At 37.2% G+C, this 20147-nt stretch overlaps 1 protein-coding gene across 5 annotated transcripts in view; it reads right to left on the bottom strand.

Moving 5' to 3' along the window:
* Positions 1–20147, bottom strand: part of TPK1 (thiamin pyrophosphokinase 1) — a 391064-nt gene that overhangs the window by 228813 nt on the left and 142104 nt on the right. The window contains exon 1 of one of the 5 annotated variants that reach the window (XM_065542705.2): positions 1520–1572. The exons of the other annotated variants lie outside the window; for them this stretch is intronic. Coding sequence (XP_065398777.1) covers positions 1520–1526 — 7 coding nt within the window. The 5' untranslated portion in view covers positions 1527–1572. Of the gene's footprint in view, positions 1–1519; positions 1573–20147 lie in introns of those variants that run through there. 5 annotated transcript variants of the gene reach the window in all.

Genomic DNA, 20147 nt, shown 5'->3' on the forward strand with positions numbered 1-20147 from the left:
CTCAAGTAATCCACCCACCTTGAACTCCCAAAGTGCTGGGATTACAGGCGTGAGCCACTGCACCCAGGAGAATATGGTTTTCATTGTGTTCTCTCCTTTTAATAATTTTTACATATACTTTTGATTTACAACATGTAGTATGGGTTTCAATTTTTATTTTGATTAAAACATTTCCTCTTAAAAATAAATGATAAGCATGTTTATTTTAAAATATAAGTAAATAATAATCTAGATAATAGGAGCACAATGTAAAAATTGTGAAGGTGGTACAAAATTAACTGAAACTTGGAAATGCTAAGGTAATCAAATAAATCCTGCTGTCTCTCCACCTTGGGCCTTGGCCTCCTCCTTTCCCATGATTTCTCCCTGCTACTGCTCTCAGATTTGACACTGCTAATCAACTACTCCCTGAAGTTTTGCAGTCCATGGAAGGTGATTTTTTGTTGCTGGTGCTACCTTCCTGATTTCTATTTTTCATAGAGATATTTAGTATCTTAGCATCAGCTCAGAATGAACATTGTTAGGCATCAAACTAGCAGGTTCTTTGCAAGAGTCCTAAGATAATGTGACAGGGTCTCCACTTTAAGCATCTACTAACCAGTACAAATAAGCCAGAAGCCGATTAACTAACCTCCACTCTCAGAATTGACCAACAAAGTGAGAAACTACTTTTCTTTTAAATTAAAATTAATGGCACAGGTAAGTGGAATTGAGGGAAAGAAAACAAGCAGCCACTTTCCCTTATGTATTCCTCAGGTATCTGAAATATAAAATAGTTCAGATGAGTACAGCCTCTAGAAAAAGATCAGTGATACGTGATTTGTTTTAGAAACTGTAAAATAATAGATGCTAGAAAATGACCACTTAAACAAATAAAAATCCACAATTTCCACTGTGGGAATTTCCTCTGAATTTAATCCACCCACGAGCGCAAGACGTCTTATGAAAATATTTGAAATAGGATGGAATGGTCCCAAATCTCAGCAGGGGACCTAACCACCTCCTGACATTTCACACCTGTATACCCCACCCAGCTCTAAGGCACATTTAATGAGCGTCTCTTGGTGGTAAAGACACTCCTCTTCTGTTTGGCTGCAAATGTAATGATTTCAGCTTCACTCTGGAATAACAGATTAGCTGAGTATAATACTGTAAATTGGTAGTAAATTTGATGGTATTAGTACATTGGCTTCTGATTGCCATTGGTACACTGATAGTTTCAGAAAGCCGCTGTCAGTCCAATATTTTTGTGTATCTAACCTGTTTTCTCTTTTTGGCAAGTTTTAAGACTTTCCCTTTATCTTTGGTTTTTCAAATTTCACCATGATGTAGCTTATTTGAAATTAACTGTGCTTCCAAGGTTGGGCATGGAGGCCTCAGGAATGTAATCCCAGCACTTTGAGAGACTAAGGCGGGAGGAATGCTTGAGCTGAGATATTCAAGACCAGCCTGGGCAACATGGCAAAACCCTGTCTCTACAATAAATTTTTAAAAATTAGCTGAGCATGGTGGCACTCACCTGTCATCAGAGCTACTTAGGAGGCTGAGGTGGAGGATCGCTTGTGCCTGGGGAGGGCCAGGCTGTAATAAGCCAAGCTGGCACCACTGCACTCCAGTCTGGGCGACAGAGTCAAACCCTGTCTGAAAAACAACAAAATGTGCTTCCTAAATCTGAGGACCCATGACTGTCTTCAGTTCTGCATAATTCGTAGCCACTTTTAATTCCATTATTTCATGTCTTCCATTCTCTCTCTGCATCAATTTTCTGACACTCCATTTAAACATATTTTTAGACAGTCTCATTCTGCCCTTCACATTTCTTAAACTGTGTCCCTTCTATCACCTTTTCTTTCTGTATATGCATGTAATTTCTTCAAACCTCTCTTTCAATTATGTCTAGTCACCTGTTTAAAACATAAAAGTTTATAGTCTTACTGATTCTTTTTAAAGAAGTTCTGTTTGGTTCTTTTTTCAGTTCAAGGTCTTTTCTGATAATCTGTTGCTAATGTTTTCTATACCTTCTTTTATCCTTTTCTTTTTTTTTTTTTTTTTAAATATCCTTTCCCTATGAATGGGATATTTAAAGAATATCTACATGACTATATTGTCAGAAATAAAAGTTCCAATGTGTTTTCCACTTATTCATGATATGTAAGGCTATTTTATATGTTCTATGTTACATGAGAAATAAAGCAGAGGACAAGTGGAAAAAAACATTCCTTTTCCCTGTAGCTTACTCACCTGTAAATAAGCATATGACTTATGGAATAAGGTTATTAAGTAATTATTTAATAATTATATATAGTGCCCATTATGATACAAGAACACATAAGCATTCAATAAACATGAGTCCTCTTTCTCCATTTTTGTCAGAATGAAAAAAAACTGAAAAGACTGTGTTCCTGGAAAAGAAAAGTCATATCTACTTAGAAAGTAAAAAACAAAAAATAAGAGTTTTCGGAAAGACATCTAAAAGGGACGTTACAAATTCCCAATACACTTTTTCTTGTAAGGAGTGGCACCCAAATTCAAATGATGTCACAAATATAACTTGCAGAAGATCACAGAAGATATTGCACATTTCCTAAGTATCAAAACTATCAAAAGCTAAAATATAGAGATCATCTCACGTACAAAATATAGCACAAAACAAGTGATTAGGGAGAAAGAAACAACTCATTAATAGAAACAGATGGTAAACTGTCAGTAATTATCTTTGGAGTATATAAAACAATTCTCTGCAAATAAAACTAACAAGTGTATGGAACATTTTTATGTAATAACCGATTCACTAAAGTAATATGAAAATCTCAGAAATAGTAGTTTTTAATGATCAAGGATTATCAAACAGAATGACTTGCCAATTTTTCACATTATATCATTTTGCAAAGATCAGTTGAATTCAACATGTATTCCTATTATGTGCTAGGCTTTATATAAAATAAAAAGATGAACAACAAACAGATCTAGTTCTCTAGGCTCATATTACAGTGAAAAACATGAAAACAGAAGCAAATACATGCAATGCACCGTAGACTGCGGTGAGGGCTATGAGAAAGTCACCAAAATGCAATAGGAAGACAAGGAAAGAAGAAATGAATTTCAGTGGATAAATGTGTAAAACTGCTAATAATAAATCCAGTTCAGCTAAGATCACTGTTACTTTTACAATAGAAAAAATGCTAATGCTGTTATTTCTAACATCCATCTTTAAATTGATATTTCTTGAGCAGATTATAAAAAAGACAAACACCTATATCACAGGAAGTAAATTTGTCCACATATATTCCTGCTTTAAATGGCAAAGGGAGCTAAAATAAGCATGATGATATGTATAGACTATTTTCTCAGTGCATGTAGGTTGAGAGTAGGGAGGAAAAACAAGTTCCCAGTCTGTCCCTAAAACCTTTTTGTTTTCAGTAAAGCATGACCAAAAAAATGTATTCTAACTCTCCTACATTTTATTAACCAAAAGGTTTTCACCAGTTTCAAATATTTTCTACAAACATAAATAAAACTGCATTTGAAAAATAAAATGTTTCCAACATATTGTAAACAACATTGGCATAAGTTCATGCACAGTGACGTCTGAAAAATGCGTAAACCAATATCACTGTTAGAGAAAGTGACCAACTAAAGGAACCAGAAGTAGGGGACATTCTTTAATTTTTGATAAATTGTAACGAATCTGCCTAAAAAAACTGTTCACTTCATCATCATTTAAGTTGTCCCAGGCTTTAATGAACAGAAGTTACTGCATGAGTTATCTTTTAATGTAAAAATTCCATTGGCTTATACAGCAAAATTTCTGCAGATTTGTCACATACTATAACTTCAATGGCTGAGCAATTACTTACCATGCAACAGGCTGATAAACAGATGAAGACTAAAATATATTAAAAACCTCTACAGCAACTTTATATTTTAGTAGAACCCGTAAGTAGGTGAAAGAAATCTTTAACTTTTTTTTTTACTTGGCATAAGTTAACATTACTGACAAATAATGAAGAGCTTCAGGCACAAGCAGAGGTTAGTTCCCTACTTCAAATAGCTCCCTATTTCTTTGGAATAAAGTTGAGTTGAAATAACCTCACTTTCTGCAAAGTAGATTATCAATTAGTTCCAATTATTAAGGTGGGAGAATAAAACAAAGTAGATTCTGCAGTTTCGGTTAAAGAACACAAGAGACAGAGGATTTCAGTGCTAGTCTAGATCAGCCACTTAGTCCTATGATGTTGAGTTAATCCTAGGCATTCTGATTTTAATGCAAAATCAACATCATTTGGTATATCCTACCAAAATCAAACACACACAAATTCAAGGACTAGAGAGAGACAACATAAATAAAACTAGAAGGAAGGTGCATGAGGAAACATCATCTCACACGCTGTTGATGAGTCTACAATGTTGAGGGACAGTTTGGCAGATTTATAAAAACTTTAAAGGTGTGTACCTCTTTACCCAGAAATTCTACGTAGCCTGCATAAATACTTGCCAAGAATTACAAGGAAATATGTACAAGGATATTTGCTGTGACAGTCTGTGTAATCATGAAAAACTAATAGCAAACTTATATGGCCCACAGGTGAATGTTGGTAAAATATATCATGGTCCTATTTTTTTTTTTTACCATCGAAAACGTTAGATCTTATATGTATTAGCATATTATCTGTTAGGAGATACAGTGTTATTTTTAAACTTTGAATAACCTTGGTCAAATCTTCCTTGCAATAGCAATTCATGGAAGGTATAGGAACATACTAAATCCAAGAAAACTAAGCATCAGGTAAAGGTCTTTATGTCAAGATTGTAGCTCAAGTAATCAGCAATCAGCATTGATAAGATGCACCCGCACTGGAAAATGGGCCCTAGTCTGGCACCCTGAAGGAAACCAAGGGATAAAAACTAAAGAGACCCCAAAATCAACGGCTTCCCTGGCAAAGCATATCCCAAATGTGGAGTGACTGGTACATTTGAAAGCAATTACTGTGAAATGACAGACCTCACTAATTTTGTTATCAAGCTTTATTACCTGCCTCATGGCCTTAAACTTGGCATTGAGTAAAGCCTATCATGCCTTATTAGTTTGTTAATCCAAACACAAGAACACTTCTATATTCCATACGCCAAACTCATTAACAAGGATTATTTATGAGGAATGGGGATGGCATAACGAAAAAGACTTTTTAAAAAATTACTTACAATAATCACTGTGCTGTTAAAACTATTTCTCAGTAATATGAATTATATTGTAATTACAATTTTAAAACCAACAGTAATAATTAAAAGGAAAAATAAGAGTTACAGACTTAAGATATAGCAGGACTGATTCCAGATCCAATCTCAGGAGAAGGAATTAGATATGTTGCCAGATTGGTCAGGATTGAGTCACAGGTGTCTACAGTTAAATGAGAAGACAGAAAAGGTCCAGAATCTTATTTAGAAGATGTTTCACTGTGTCCCAGGAGAGCTAAATAATTCCAATTACTTAAATCCTGTTTATTCCTAACCAAGTTATTGCCCCTAGTATTTCAAAGATTCAATTAAGTCTTATGTTCCTGAAATCAATCTAATCTGTCAATATTCATAGTTTGAGCTAGGGATTCTGTCCCAAATCTGAGAAACAAAAGTAAACCACTTAATCTCCAACTTCTGCTAAGCCACCTCTAGCACCCATAAGAGTTAGCCTAGCTGCGGAAAAGAAAATGGATCCCGTCTGAATGCACCTCAGAAACAGTCCACTAGCAACTGCACATCAGTAAGTGAAAATTCTTTGCTAAATATGTGAGTACGTACACAACTACACAGGTATCAGTTGGAAGTTTATTATCAGGCACTAAGGAGGATAAGTAAGTTTTTGTTTTTAATTTGTATTGCATTAAGAACACAAGATCAGATTTAATCTCTTAAATAAGTATATAAAAAACGGTACTGTTAACTATACATACAATATTGTACAAAACATCTCTAGAATTGGCTCATCTGGCATTAACTAAAACTTCACACTCATGAAAAGCAACTCCCCATTTGCCCTTCCCCCAAGCTCCTGGTAACCAGCATTCTACCCTCTGATTGCATATGTTTGACTATTTTTGATACTTCATATTAAGTAGAATCACACTGTATTTGTCTTTCTGTGACTGGATCACTTCACTTAGCATAATGTTATCTAGGTTCATCTATGTTGTCATATATTCATGCTTTTTTAAGGCTGAAAAACATTTCATTATATGTATAGTCTACATTTCTTTATTGATTTATCAGTTGACAGACATTTAGGTGGTTTCCACATCTTAACTATTGTGAGTAGTGCCACAATGAACATGGGAGTGCTAATACCTTTTTGGGATCCTGATTTCTATTCTTTTGGATTAAACACCCAGAAGTGGGATTTCAGGACTTTATGGTAATTTTATTTTTAATTTTTTGAGGAATCTCCATACAGTTTTCAACAGCGTAAACCAACTGAGTGCACATGTTTTTCACTCCTACCAACAGTGTCCAAGTGTTCCAATTTCTCCATATCCTCAACAATACATGCTGTCTTTTGTTTTTTGATAACAGCCATCCAACAGGTGTGAGTCGATACCTCATTGTGGTTTTGATTTGTATTTCCCCGATGATTAGTGAACTGAACATCTTTTCATGTACCTGTTGGCCATTTGTGTGTCTTCTTTAGAGAAATGTCTATTCAAGTCCTTTAACTATTTCAGAGAGAGTAGATTTTAGATGTACTTACCAAAAAAAAAATATATATATATATATATGAGATGATGAGCATGTTAAATTGCTTACATCAAGTAATCATTATGTATATCAAAACATCATGTTGCACATTTCAAAAGAAGACATACATGATGCCAACAATATCTAAAAATGCTCAACAATCACTAATTATTAGAGAAATGCAAATTGAAACCACAATGAGATACCATCTCACATCAATCAGAATGGCTATTGTTAAAAAGTCAAAAAATAGGGAGGGCAGAGCAAGATGGCCAAATAGGAACAGCTCCAGTCTCCAGCTCCAAGCGCGAGCGACACAGAAGACGGGTGATTTCTGCATTTTCAACTGAGGTACCGGGTTCATCTCACTAGGGAATGCTGGACAATCGGTGCTGGTCAGCTGCTGCAGCCCGACCAGCGAGAGCTGAAGCAGGGCAAGGTATCGCCTCACCTGGGAAGCACAAGGGGGAAGGGAATCCCTTTTCCTAGCCAGGGGAACTGAGACACACAACACCTGGAAAATCGGGTAACTCCCACCCCAATACTGCGCTTTACCAAGGGCATTAGCAAAAGGCACACCAGGAGATTATATCCCACACCTGGCCGGGAGGGTCCCACACCCGCGGAGCCTCCCTCATTGCTAGCACAGCAGTCTGCTATCTAACGGCAAGGCAGCAGCGAGACTGGGGGAGGGGCACCCGCCATTGCTGAGGCTTATGTAGGTAAGCAAAGCCCTGGGAAGCTCGAACTGAGTGGAGCCCATAGCAGCTCAAGGAGGCCTGCCTGTCTCTGTAGACTCCACCTCTGAGGACAGGGCACAGCTAAACAACAAAAAAAAAGCAGCAGCAGAAACTTCTGCAGACGCAAATGACCCTGTCTGACAGCTCTGAAGACAGCAGTGGATCTCCCAACACGGAGGTTGAGATCTGAGAAGGGACAGACTGCCTTCTCAAGTGGGTCCCTGACCCCTGAGTAGCCTAACTGGGAGACATCCCCCACTAGGGGCAGACTGACACCCCACACCTCACACGGCGGAGTACACCCCTGAGAGGAAGCTTCCAAAGCAAGAATCAGACAGGGACACTCGCTGTTTAGCAATATTCTATCTTCTGCAGCCTCTGCTGCTGATACTCAGGCAAACAGGGTCTGGAGTGGACCTCAAGCAATCTCCAACAGACCTACAGCTGAGGGTCCTGACTGTTAGAAGGAAAACTGACAAACAGGAAGGACACCCACACCAAAACCCCATCAGTAAGTCACCATCATCAAAGACCAAAGGCAGATAAAACCACAAAGATGGGGAAAAAGCAGGGCAGAAAAGCTGGAAATTCAAAAAATAAGAGCACATCTCCCCCTCCAAAGGAACGCAGCTCATCGCCAGCAACGGATCAAACCTGGATGGCGAATGACTTTGACAAGTTGAGAGAAGGCTTCAGTCCATCAAACTTCTCAGAGCTAACGGAGGAACTATGTACCCAGCGCAAAGAAACTAAAAATCTTGAAAAAAGAATGCATAACTAGCATAATCAATGCAGAGAAGGCCATAAATGAACTGACAGAGATGAAAACCATGACACAAGAAATACGTGACAAATGCACAAGCTTCAGTAACTGAACCGATCAACTGGAAGAAAGAGTATCAGCGACTGAGGATCAAATAAATGAAATGAAGTGAGAAGAGAAGTCTAAAGAAAACAGAGGAAAAAGAAATGAACAAAGCCTTCAAGAAGTATGGGATTATGTGAAAAGACCAAATCTAGGTCTGATTGGGGTGCCTGAAAGTGAATGGGAAAATGGAACCAAGTTGGAAAACACTCTTCAGCATATCATCCAGGAGAACTTCCCCAACCTAGTAAGGCAGGCCAACATTCGAATTCAGAATATACAGAGAATGCCACAAGGATACTCCTCGAGAAGAGCAACTCCAAGACACACAATTGTCATATTCACCAAAGTTGAAATAAAGGAAAAACTATTAAGGGCAGCCAGAGAGAAAGGTCGGGTTACCCATAAAGGGAAGCCCATCAGACTAACAGCAGATCTCTCAGCAGAAACTCTACAAGCCAGAAGAGAGTCCGGGCCAATATTCAACATCCTTAAAGAAAAGAATTTTAAACATAGAATTTCATATCCAGCCAAACTAAGTTTCATAAGTGAAGGAGAAATAAAATCCTTTACAGATAAGCAAATGCTTAGAGATTTTGTCACCACCAGGCCTACCCTACAAGAGACCCTGAAGGAAGCACTAAACATGGAAAGGAACAACCGGTACCAGCCATTGCAAAACCATGCCAAAATGTAAAGACCATCAATGCTAGGAAGAAACTGCATCAACTAACGAGCAAAATAACCAGTTAATATCATAATGACAGGATCAAGTTCACACATAACAATATTAACCTTAAATGTAAATGGACTAAATGCTCCAATTAAAAGACACGGACTGGAAATTTGGATAAAGAGTCAAGATCCATCAGTTTGCTGTATTCAAGAGACACATCTCACATGCAGAGACACACATAGGCTCAAAATAAAGGGATGGAGGAAGATCTACCAGGAAAATGGAGAAGAAAAAAAGCAGGGGTTGCAATTCTAGTCTCTGATAAAACAGATTTTAAACCATCAAATATCAAAAGAGACGAAGAAGGCCATTACATAATGGTAAAGGGATCAATTCAACAGGAAGAGCTAACTATCCTGAATATATATGCACCCAATACAGGAGCACCCAGATTCATAAAGCAAGTCCTTAGAGACTTACAAAGAGACTTAGACTCCCATACAATAATAATGGGAGACTTCAACACTCCCACTGTCAACATTAGACAGATCAACAAGACAGAAAGTTAACAAGGATGTCCAGGAATTGAACTCATCTCTGCACCAAGCAGACCTAATAGACATCTACAGAACTCTCCACCACAAATCAACAGAATATACATTCTTCTCAGCACTACATCGCACTTATTCCAAAATTGACCACATAATTGGAAGTAAAGCACTCCTCGGCAAATGTACAAGAACAGAAATTATAACAAACTGTCTCTCAGACCACAGTGCAATCAAACTAGAACTCAGGACTAAGAAACTCAATCAAAACCGCTCAACTACATGGAAACTGAATAGCCTGCTCCTGAATGACTACTGGGTACATAACGAAATGAAGGCAGAAATAAAGATATTCTTTGAAACCAATGAGAACAAAGATACAACATACCAGAATCTCTGGGACACATTTAAAGCAGTGTGTAGGGGGAAATTTATAGCACTAAATGCCCACAAGAGAAAGCTGGAAAGATCTAAAATTGACACTCTAACATCACAATTAAAAGAATTAGAGAAGCAAGAGCAAACACATTCAAACTAGCAGAAGGCAAGAAATAACTAAGATCAGAGCAGAAATGAAGGAGATAGAGACACAAGAAACCCTCCAAAAAATCAATCAATCCAGGAGCTGGTTTTTTTAAAAGATCAACAAAATTGATAGACCACTAGCAAGACTAATAAAGAAGAAAAGAGAGAAGAATCAAATAGACACAATAAAAAATGATAAAGGGGATATCATCACTGACCCCACAGAAATACAAACTACCATCAGAGAATACTATAAACACCTCTATGCAAATAAACTAGAAAATCTAGAAGAAATGGATAATTTCCTGGACACTTACACTCTCCCAAGACTAAAACAGGAAGAAGTTGAATCCCTGAATAGACCAATAGCAGGCTCTGAAATTGAGGCAATAATTAATAGCCTACCAACCAAAAAAAGTCCAGGACCAGATGGATTCACAGCTGAATTCTACCAGAGGTACAAGGAGGAGCTGGTACCATTCCTTCTGAAACTATTCCAACCAACAGAAAAAGAGGGAATCCTCCCTAACTCATTTTATGAGGCCAACATCATCCTGATACCAAAGCCTGGCAGAGACACAACAAAAAAAGAGAATTTTAGACCAATATCCCTGATGAACATCGATGCAAAAGTCCTCAATAAAATACTGGCAAACCGAATCCAGCAGCACATCAAAAAGCTTATCCACCATGATCAAATGGGCTTCATCACTGGGTTTCAAGGCTGGTTCCACATATGCAAATAAATATAAACAGAACCAAAGACAAAAACCACATGATTATCTCAATAGATGCAGAAATGGCCTTTGACAAAATTCAGCAGCACTTCATGCTAAAAACTCTCAATAACTTCGGTATTGATGGAATGCATCTCAAAATAATAAGGGCTATTTATGACAAACCCACAGCCAATATCATACTGAATGGGCAAAAACTGGAAGCATTCCCTTTGAAAACTGGCACAAGACAGGGATGCCCTCTCTCACCACTCCTATTCAACATAGTGTTGGAAGTTCTGGCTAGGGCAATCAGGCAAGAGAAAGAAATCAAGGGTATTCAGTTAGGAAAAGAAGTCAAATTGTCCCTGTTTGCAGATGACATGATTGCATATTTAGAAAACCCCATCATCTCAGCCCAAAATCTCCTTAAGCTGATAAGCAACTTCAGCAAAGTCTCAGGATACAAAATTAATGTGCAAAAATCACAAGCATTCTTATACACCAGTAACAGACAAACAGAGAGCCAAATCATGAATGAACTTCCATTCACAATTGCTTCAAAGAGAATAAAATACCTAGGAATCCAACTTACAAGGGATGTAAAGGACCTCTTCAAGGAGAACTACAAACCACTGCTCAGTGAAATAAAAGAGGGCACAAACAAATGGAAGAACCATGCTCATGGATAGGAAGAATCAATATCGTGAAAATGGCCATACTGCCCAAGGTTATTTATAGATTCAATGCCATCCCCACCAAGCTACCAATGACTTTCTTCACAGAATTGGAAAAAACTGCTTTAAAGTTCATATGGAACCAAAAAAGAGCCCGCATTGCCAGGACAATCCTAAGTCAAAAGAACAAAGCTGGAGTCATCACGCTACCTGACTTCAAACTATACTACAAGGCTACAGTAACCAAAACAGCATGGTACTGGTACCAAAACAGAGACATAGACCAATGGAACAGAACAGAGGCCTCAGAAATAATATCACACATCTACAGCCATCTGATCTTTGACAAACCTGAGAGACACAAGAAATGGGGAAAGGATTCCCTCTTTAATAAATGGTGCTGGGAAAATTGGCTAGCCATAGGTAGAAAGCTGAAACTGGATCCTTTCCTTACTCCTTATATAAAAATTAATTCAAGATGGATTAGAGACTTAAATGTTAGACCTAATACCATAAAAACCCTAGAAGAAAACCTAGGTAATACCATTTAGGACATAGGCATGGGCAAGGACTTCATGACTAAAACACCAAAAGCAACGGCAACAAAAGCCAAAATTGACAAATGGCATCTAATTAAACTAAAGAGCTTCTGCACAGCAAAAGAAACTACTATCAGAGTGAACAGGCAACCTACAGAATGGGAGAAAATTTTTGCAATCTACTCATCTGACAGTGGGCTAATATCCAGAACCTACAAAGAACTCAAACAAATTTACAAGAAAAAAACAACCCCATCAAAAAGTGGGCACAGGATATGAACAGACATTTCTCAAAAGAAGACATGCATACAGCCAAAAGATACGTGAAAAAATGCTCATCATCACTGGCCATCAGAGAAATGCAAATCAAAACCACAATGAGATACCATCTCACACCAGTTAGAATGGCAATTATTAAAAAGTCAGGAAACAACAGGTGCTGGAGAGGATGTGGAAAAACAGGAACACTTTTACACTGTTGCTGGGATTGTAAACTAGTTCAGCCATTATGGAAAACAGTATGGCGATTCCTCAAGGATCTAGAACTAGAAGTACTATATGACCCAGCCATCCCATTACTGGATATATACCCAAAGGATTATAAATCATGCTGCTATAAAGACACGTGCACACGTATGTTCATTGCGGCACTATTCACAATAGCAAAGACTTGGAATCAACCCCAATGTCCATCAGTGACAGACTGGATTAAGAAAATGTGGCACATATACACCATGGAATACTATGCAGCCATAAAAAATGATGAGTTTGTGTCCTTTGTAGGGACATGGATGCAGCTGGAAACCATCATTCTCAACAAACTATCACAAGAACAGAAAACCAAACACCGCACGTTCTCACTCATAGGTGGAAACTGAACAATGAGATCACTTGGACTCGGGAAGGGGAACATCACACACCGGGGCCTATCATGGGGAGGGGGAAGAGGGGAGGGATGTCATTGGGAGTTATACCTGATGTAAATGATGAGTTGATGGGTGCTGACGAGTTGATGGGTGCAGCACACCAACATGGCACAAGTATACATACGTAACAAACTTGCACGTTATGCACATGTACCCTAGAACTTAAAGTATAATAAAAAATAAATAAAAAATAAGTAAAAAATAAAAAATAAAAAATAAAGTCAAAAAACAAAAAGATGCTGGCAAGACTGTGGAGAAAAGGGAATTCTTATACACTGCTGGTGGGAATGTAAATTAGTTCTGCCACTGTGGAAAGCAGTTTGGTGATTTCTCAAAGACCTTAAAACAGAATTACCATTCAACCCAACAATCCCATTATTGGGTATATACCCAAAGGAATACAAATACAAATCATTCTGTCATAAACACACACACACACATATGTTCACTGCAACACTATTCACAATAGCAAAAACACAGAATCAATCTAAATGCCCATCAAGAGTAGAGTGGATAAAGAAAATATGGTACAGATATGCCATGGAATACTACACAGCCACAAAAAAGAACAAGATTATGTCTTGCAGCAGCATGAAGCTGGAGGCCAGTATCATAAGCAAACTAACACAGGAACAGAAAACCAAATACTGCATGCTCTCACTTATAAAACAGTGCTAACCACTGAGAACACACAGACACAAAGAAGGGAACAACACATACCAGGACCTACTTGAGGGTAGAGGGTGAGAAAAAGGAGAGGATCAAAAAAACTACCTATTGAGTACTATGCTTAGTACTTGAGTGATAAAATAGTCTGTACACTAAACCCCGTGACACAAAATTTGTCAATATAACAAACCCACATATGTACCCCTCAACCTAAAAGTTTACAAAAAATCATATTGTATTACCTTAAATTTATACTAAAACCTTCTCATTTTAAAATAGGGTTATTCGTTTTCTCACTATTGAGTTCTAGGAGTTCCTTAGGTATTTTAGAAATTAATCCCGTATCAGATACATGGTTTGCAAATATTTTCTCCTATTCCATAGGTTGTTTTTTCACTCCATTGTTTCCTTTGCTGTGCAGAAGCTTTTAAATTTGATGTAGTCCCACTTGTCTATTTCTGCTTTTGTTTCCTTTGCTTTTGATGTCATATCCATGAAATCACTGCCATGATCAATATCATGAAGTGTCCCCGCTATGTTTTGTTTTAGGTCTTTCACAGTTTCAGGTCTTACAGTTAAGTCTTTAATTCATTTTCAGTTGAAAATCTGAGTTTTTAACGAGCTCTTTGCTTTTTTTTTTTTTTTTTTTTTTTTGAGACAGGGTATCACGCTGATGCTCAGGCTGGAATGCAGTGGTGCGATCATAGCTCATGGTCACCTCAAACTCCAGAGCTCAAGCAATCCTCTTACCTCAACCTTCAAGTGGTTGAAGCTACAGGTGCACCCCACCATGCCTGACTAACGTTTTTAAATTTTGTAGAGACAAGGTCTAACCACGTTGCCCAGGCTGGTCTCAAAATCCTGGCCTCAACTGATCCCCTCACTGTGGACTCCCAAAGTGCCAGGATTATAGAGGCATGAGCCACCATACACCCAATCTTATCAAATTTTCGTCTCTAAGGACAATACTGATATAAAGCCATACTTTATACTTTAATCAGCCAAGATGCTCTAAACTGATACCTTCTTTCAGAAGTATTACTTGCTGAAAAGTATTTAATTTACCTACAGGTATTTTTCTGTCTGTGTTAAAACCCCAAATATAGATTGAAGCTTAATAAGAAATACACTTTATAAAAAGATTCATGGAAATTTTCACTTAATGAATTCCTAAGAATGTTTGGGTGGTCAGTTTTGATATTTCTTAAATACTTAATAACAATAAAATGTCGATTTAGGATATTTCTACTATTTAAAAGAGAAGTTATGGTATCTCCTTGAAGATCTTCATAAGTAGGGGGTATTAAACATATTGGTCAAGGACAAAAGCAAGAGAAAGAAACACATACGATACTATACATATACAACATAAAAAGGTATTGATTTTTACATCTATAGAATTGTAAGTACAATAAACTTGTTACAGTGGTGCTTCTGGAAAGACAGAAGAGTTAGGACAAAGATTTATACTGCACATAACTTAAATTTTATTCAGGGGAACTTACTCCTGCAGTCTCGGCTGTAAGTGGTATTGAATCCACAACCAAATCCAAGCTCAGCATGTGGCTCAATCTATGCCATCACAACCTCCTGGCCAGAGTGATTGGTTCAGAGACAGATATATGGCCAGGCAAAGAAAACAAGAGCTAAGGAGACTTTGCAGGTTTCCTCTTCCACTGTCCTGTGATTTGTGGCGCTAGACATTTGGTTCTATGACCGTGCATTACTCTGGCCCTGAGAATGAAGCCAAAACAGTGAAGGTAGGCTAGGAGACAAGAGAAGACACTGTTTGAGTGTCTATAACTACAGCCAAAGGCAGCCACTAGCCTTTCCAACTATGTGAGATAATAAATGGTCTTTCTGGGTTCAGGCAAATTTAAGCTGGGTTCTCTGTCACTTAAAACTGAAGGAGCCCTAAGTAATACAAACATGAATTTCTGCTTCAAAGACATGAAATCCTCCTTTCTTTCAGTTGGAAAATTCTACTTTATTACATCTCAAATGTATGTTGGGACAAGCACTTAAGAGGAGGTGTATATTTCTGCAGGTACTTTGCCTATTACTGGTATACATCATCATGAGCAAAGGTCTATATCAGTTCATGGACATAGTTAACAGAAACAGATTAGTATGATTTCCCTATCAAGACATTATTTCATGTGAAAAACTTGTATTCCAAGCATTTCACGGAAATATATGCTGTTCTTGAGAGATAGTAACAATTTATTTTGCTCATAGGAGTGCTGAAATGCATAATTAATTGTTGTTTAGAGAACTCTTTCAGTATTGTAGATTGAAGGTTTTATTTACAGTATATTTATGTGCAATTATCAAGAAAGCTCACATTATTTGTAATATCCTATAAATAATGAGCCTAATACTCTGAATTTTAGTCAAGTCAGTAGCACTCTCCATGAAATAAAAATCAAGTGGTATTGATATTAAGCATCTACATGTACAGAGCTGTGCTAGTCCTAATGATTTGGTTCATGCCATGTAATGAAGAGTTTTATTACCTTTTGGTAAATATTGTTGGGTAAATTCTATTACCCTTTTTCTCTAACACTTCCTGTCTCCTCCTCTCCTAGTTATTCACTATGGAGAAAAAGTATGACATTTAGTCATCCTTGATCCTATTCATAAAGTCTACAATCAGATAATTCTTTAACACTGAGTGACACTAAATACCTCATTACTAAGAAATCTGAGAGAAACAACCAAACATCAAACTAACTCTGTTCATCCTAAAGTGGCACAGAAAATTTTTTCTAGAAGATGGGCAAAACTCATATTGTATAGAAACTGCAAATAGGTAAGCAGCACAGAAAAAAAATCTCGTATGTGTAAAGCTAGTACATGCACGTTTGTCCAAATATTAGTTGACAGGAACCATTAAGGTTCACGTGTACCCTCAGTCATTGATTTTTTACTAAAGATTGGCCATGCTTTAGGAACAGGGTAGCAAACATGCAAGCTCAACCTATAACGAATAAGAAAACTTACAAAAGAACTTTGTTGGTGTTGCTCTAGTACCTTGGCATTATCACATTTTGGGTCTTTTTTATGGGTGGATATCTGGTGCATTATAGCATACTTAGCAGCATTCTTGGCCTCTACCAATTAGATGCCAATAGTAACCCTCGGTTGTGACAACCAAAATATCTGCAAATGTCAAATGTCACTTGGTGGGCAAAACCACTACCAGTTGAAAACCAGTGCAACAAAGAGGACAACTCAAACTTCAGCAGGCTGCCCACAGTCCCATAATACTGAGCTGTGTAGTAGACTGCTCACTGTTATTCTCTAACTTTTCCAATTTTGAAAGCAAACCCATCACCCAGAAACTACATTCTACCTGGCCACCGAAGTCAGGTCAATTAACACCGCAATTTATGTGCTAGCTAAGTTGCTTTCACATCTATCCCAGATGCACAGGTAACAACGTTTTCCAATTCAGACTTATTGAATCTTGAGTAAGACTTCTCATACAATCTGGATATGTACAGATAACTGTGATACTCTGGGTAGTCTTATAATCCCACACCATCTCCATTTGTGCCTCCTATTTATTTGAGAACCTATTCCTAAATTATTGTTATACTAGTGACGACAGTCAAAGTCAGGTCCTTCTGATTACCCTCTTGGATCTGCTAGATATTTCACATCATCTCCCATGATGGTAAGAAAAAGAAAACATCCGGCTGGGCATGGTGGCTCATGCCTGTAATCCCAGCACTTTGGGAGGCTGAGGCAGGCGGATCACTTGAGGCTATGAGTTCACGACCAGCCTGGCCAACATGGTGAAACCCTATCTCTGCTTAAAAAAAAAAAAAAAAAAAAAATTAGCCAGGCATGGTGGCACATGCCTATAATCCCAGCCACTCAGGAGGCTGAGGCAGGAGAATTGATTGAATCCAGGAGGCAGAGGTTGCAGTGAGCTGAGACTGCACTACGGTACTCCAGCCTGGGTGACACAGAGAGACACTGTTTAAAACAAAAAAAGAAAGAAAAAGAAAGAAAACATCCCACACATATCATCACCATAGAGGATGAGCATCAAAAGTGACAATTTCTATTGAACCAGTTCACTTCATAATATAAAAACATCAGTAAAGTGGCAGTGTCAAAATAATGAAACGTGGCAGATACCTATGAATGAGCAAAATAATAAAATACATATAACTACCAAGAAGCGTTGGAATAAAATAAATAGGTAATAATGGTGGTTGGTCCAGTCAGCAAAAGTAAAGGTTTTAAAGTAAAAATATTTAAGTAAAGCTTTTAAATTAAAATAACTCTGTTGCTGCAACCATATTACATAATGAATGTATAAGAAGGTGGAGCAGCTTCGAACTGTTTCGCCTCCTTGCCTGTTTGTCACCAGAATTCCTTTCTCTCTTCATCTTTTCTAGATCAGTGGTCACAGATCCCAGAACTCATACACAAGGCATATTTCAAGTGAGAGATTCCTTGTTGCATATATCAAAAGTGAAAGCACATCAAAATCAGATATTTTGTTACACAAAAATGTGATACTTAACCTTTATCTTACTCTGTAGAGGTAGGAGGAAAAAAGTACCTAATCAGATAATATCTCCACCTTTCCTGGTACCTTTGATATATGTATAAAAATATCAACACAATTTACTGAGTAGGAGTTTCTAGCAAACACATATATCCTCTTAAAAAATGATCATTAAATCTAACAGGCGATAATAGGTTAACTGGGGAATTAGACCATAATGCCAAATAATTAGAAACTGAGAAATGATTGTATATTTTTACTACTGACTAATGCAAGAATTTCACATATTATGCTCTTAGAACTTGACTATGCTCTTTTTCTAAATAAGCACAATCAAAAGTTAATTCTTCCTCCTGCTTAGGAAACAGGGGAGACTGTGAAAACTAAGAATAGAAAGAAGGGAGAGGAATTATGGATAGTGTTTCTAGAAAAGAAAAACGGAAAGAAAAAGAATAACTGGATTCAGGTTAAAAGCAAGAGACAATTACCCGAAAATTCATAGTGGGCCTTCTGTGTAGATGAAGAGCTACAATCTTGTTCGGTGAGGGGCAATTTAAGAGCAAAGTGCTTAAAGGAGGTCAAAGTGTTTAAAATGAATGCTTTACTAACTACCACATTTCTTGGTTTGTGGAACACAGAATGATTTTTGGTATTTAGGCTATCTCAGGGCATCTTAGGAATACATTAATCTTCATCCTTAAAATATGATTGATCAAGGCATGGAAAAGCTTGTAACTTAAAATAGGTAAAAGTAGGCCAGTTGTTTTTGAGTTTACTTAGAGAACAGAATAATTATACAAGATAAAGTTGAGAGGTCGTCAAAAACTGATTATTTAGACCACAATGACAAAGACAGTTTAAATATAAAGGGAAGTCATAAAAGATTTTAAGCTACAGAGTGTTATACTCTAGCTCACATGTTAAAGACCATTCTTCCATGATAATGTAAGAAAAGAAAATCACAGGCCAATAACCCTGATGAACATAAATACAAAAGTCCTCCACAGAATACTAGCAAACAAACTCAACAGCACATTAAAGGATCATTCATGATAATCAAGTAGGATTTATCCCTGGGATGCATGGATAATTCAACATACACAAATTAATTAATGTGATGCATCACAATAATAGAATGGACAGAAACCATATGATCATCTCAACAGATACAGAAAAAACATTTGAAAAAAATCTACATCCTTTTATGACAAAAACTCACAACAAGTTAGGCATAGAAGGAATTTATCTCAACACAATACTGGCCATATATGAAAACCCCAGAGCTAACACCATATCCAGTGGTGAAAAGTGGAAAGCTTTTCCTTTAAGGTCAGGAACAAGACAAAGGTGCCCACTCTCACAGCTTCTTTTCAACATAGTACTGCAAGTACTAGCCAGAGCAATTAGGCAAGAAAAAGAAATAAAAGACATCCAAATAGGAAATACATAGGTAAAAATGTCTGTTTGCTGATGCCAGATCTTATATATAGAAAACCCTAAAAACTATACTATCAAACTATTAGAACTGATAAACAAATACAGTAAAGTTGCAAGGTACAAAATCAACATGCAAAAATCCATAGCATTTCCTTATACTAGCAATGACCTATCTGAAAAACAAATCAGGAAAACAGTACCATTTAAAATAACATCAAACAAATAAAATACTTGAGAAATGTGATCAAGGAGGCAAAAGATCTATATGCAGAAAACTATAAAACGATGAAATAAGTTGTAAATGACACAAAGAAGAAGATATCTTGTGTCCATGAACTGGAAAAATTAATAATGTTAAAATGCTCCATATAACCCAAAGTGATCTACAGAGTCTATGCAATCCCTAGCAAATTCCAATGTCTTTTTTCACAGAAATAGAAATACAATCCTAAAACTCACAGTGAACCACAAAAGATCTTCAATAGTCAAAGCAGTCTCAAGCAATAAGAACAAGGCTGGAGGCATCACTATCTGACTTCAAATCTAGTACAAAGCTATAGTAATCAAAACAATATGGT

The sequence above is a fragment of the Macaca fascicularis genome, chromosome 3, assembly GCF_037993035.2.
Source record: "Macaca fascicularis isolate 582-1 chromosome 3, T2T-MFA8v1.1".
Classification (NCBI taxonomy): Eukaryota; Metazoa; Chordata; class Mammalia; order Primates; family Cercopithecidae; genus Macaca; species Macaca fascicularis.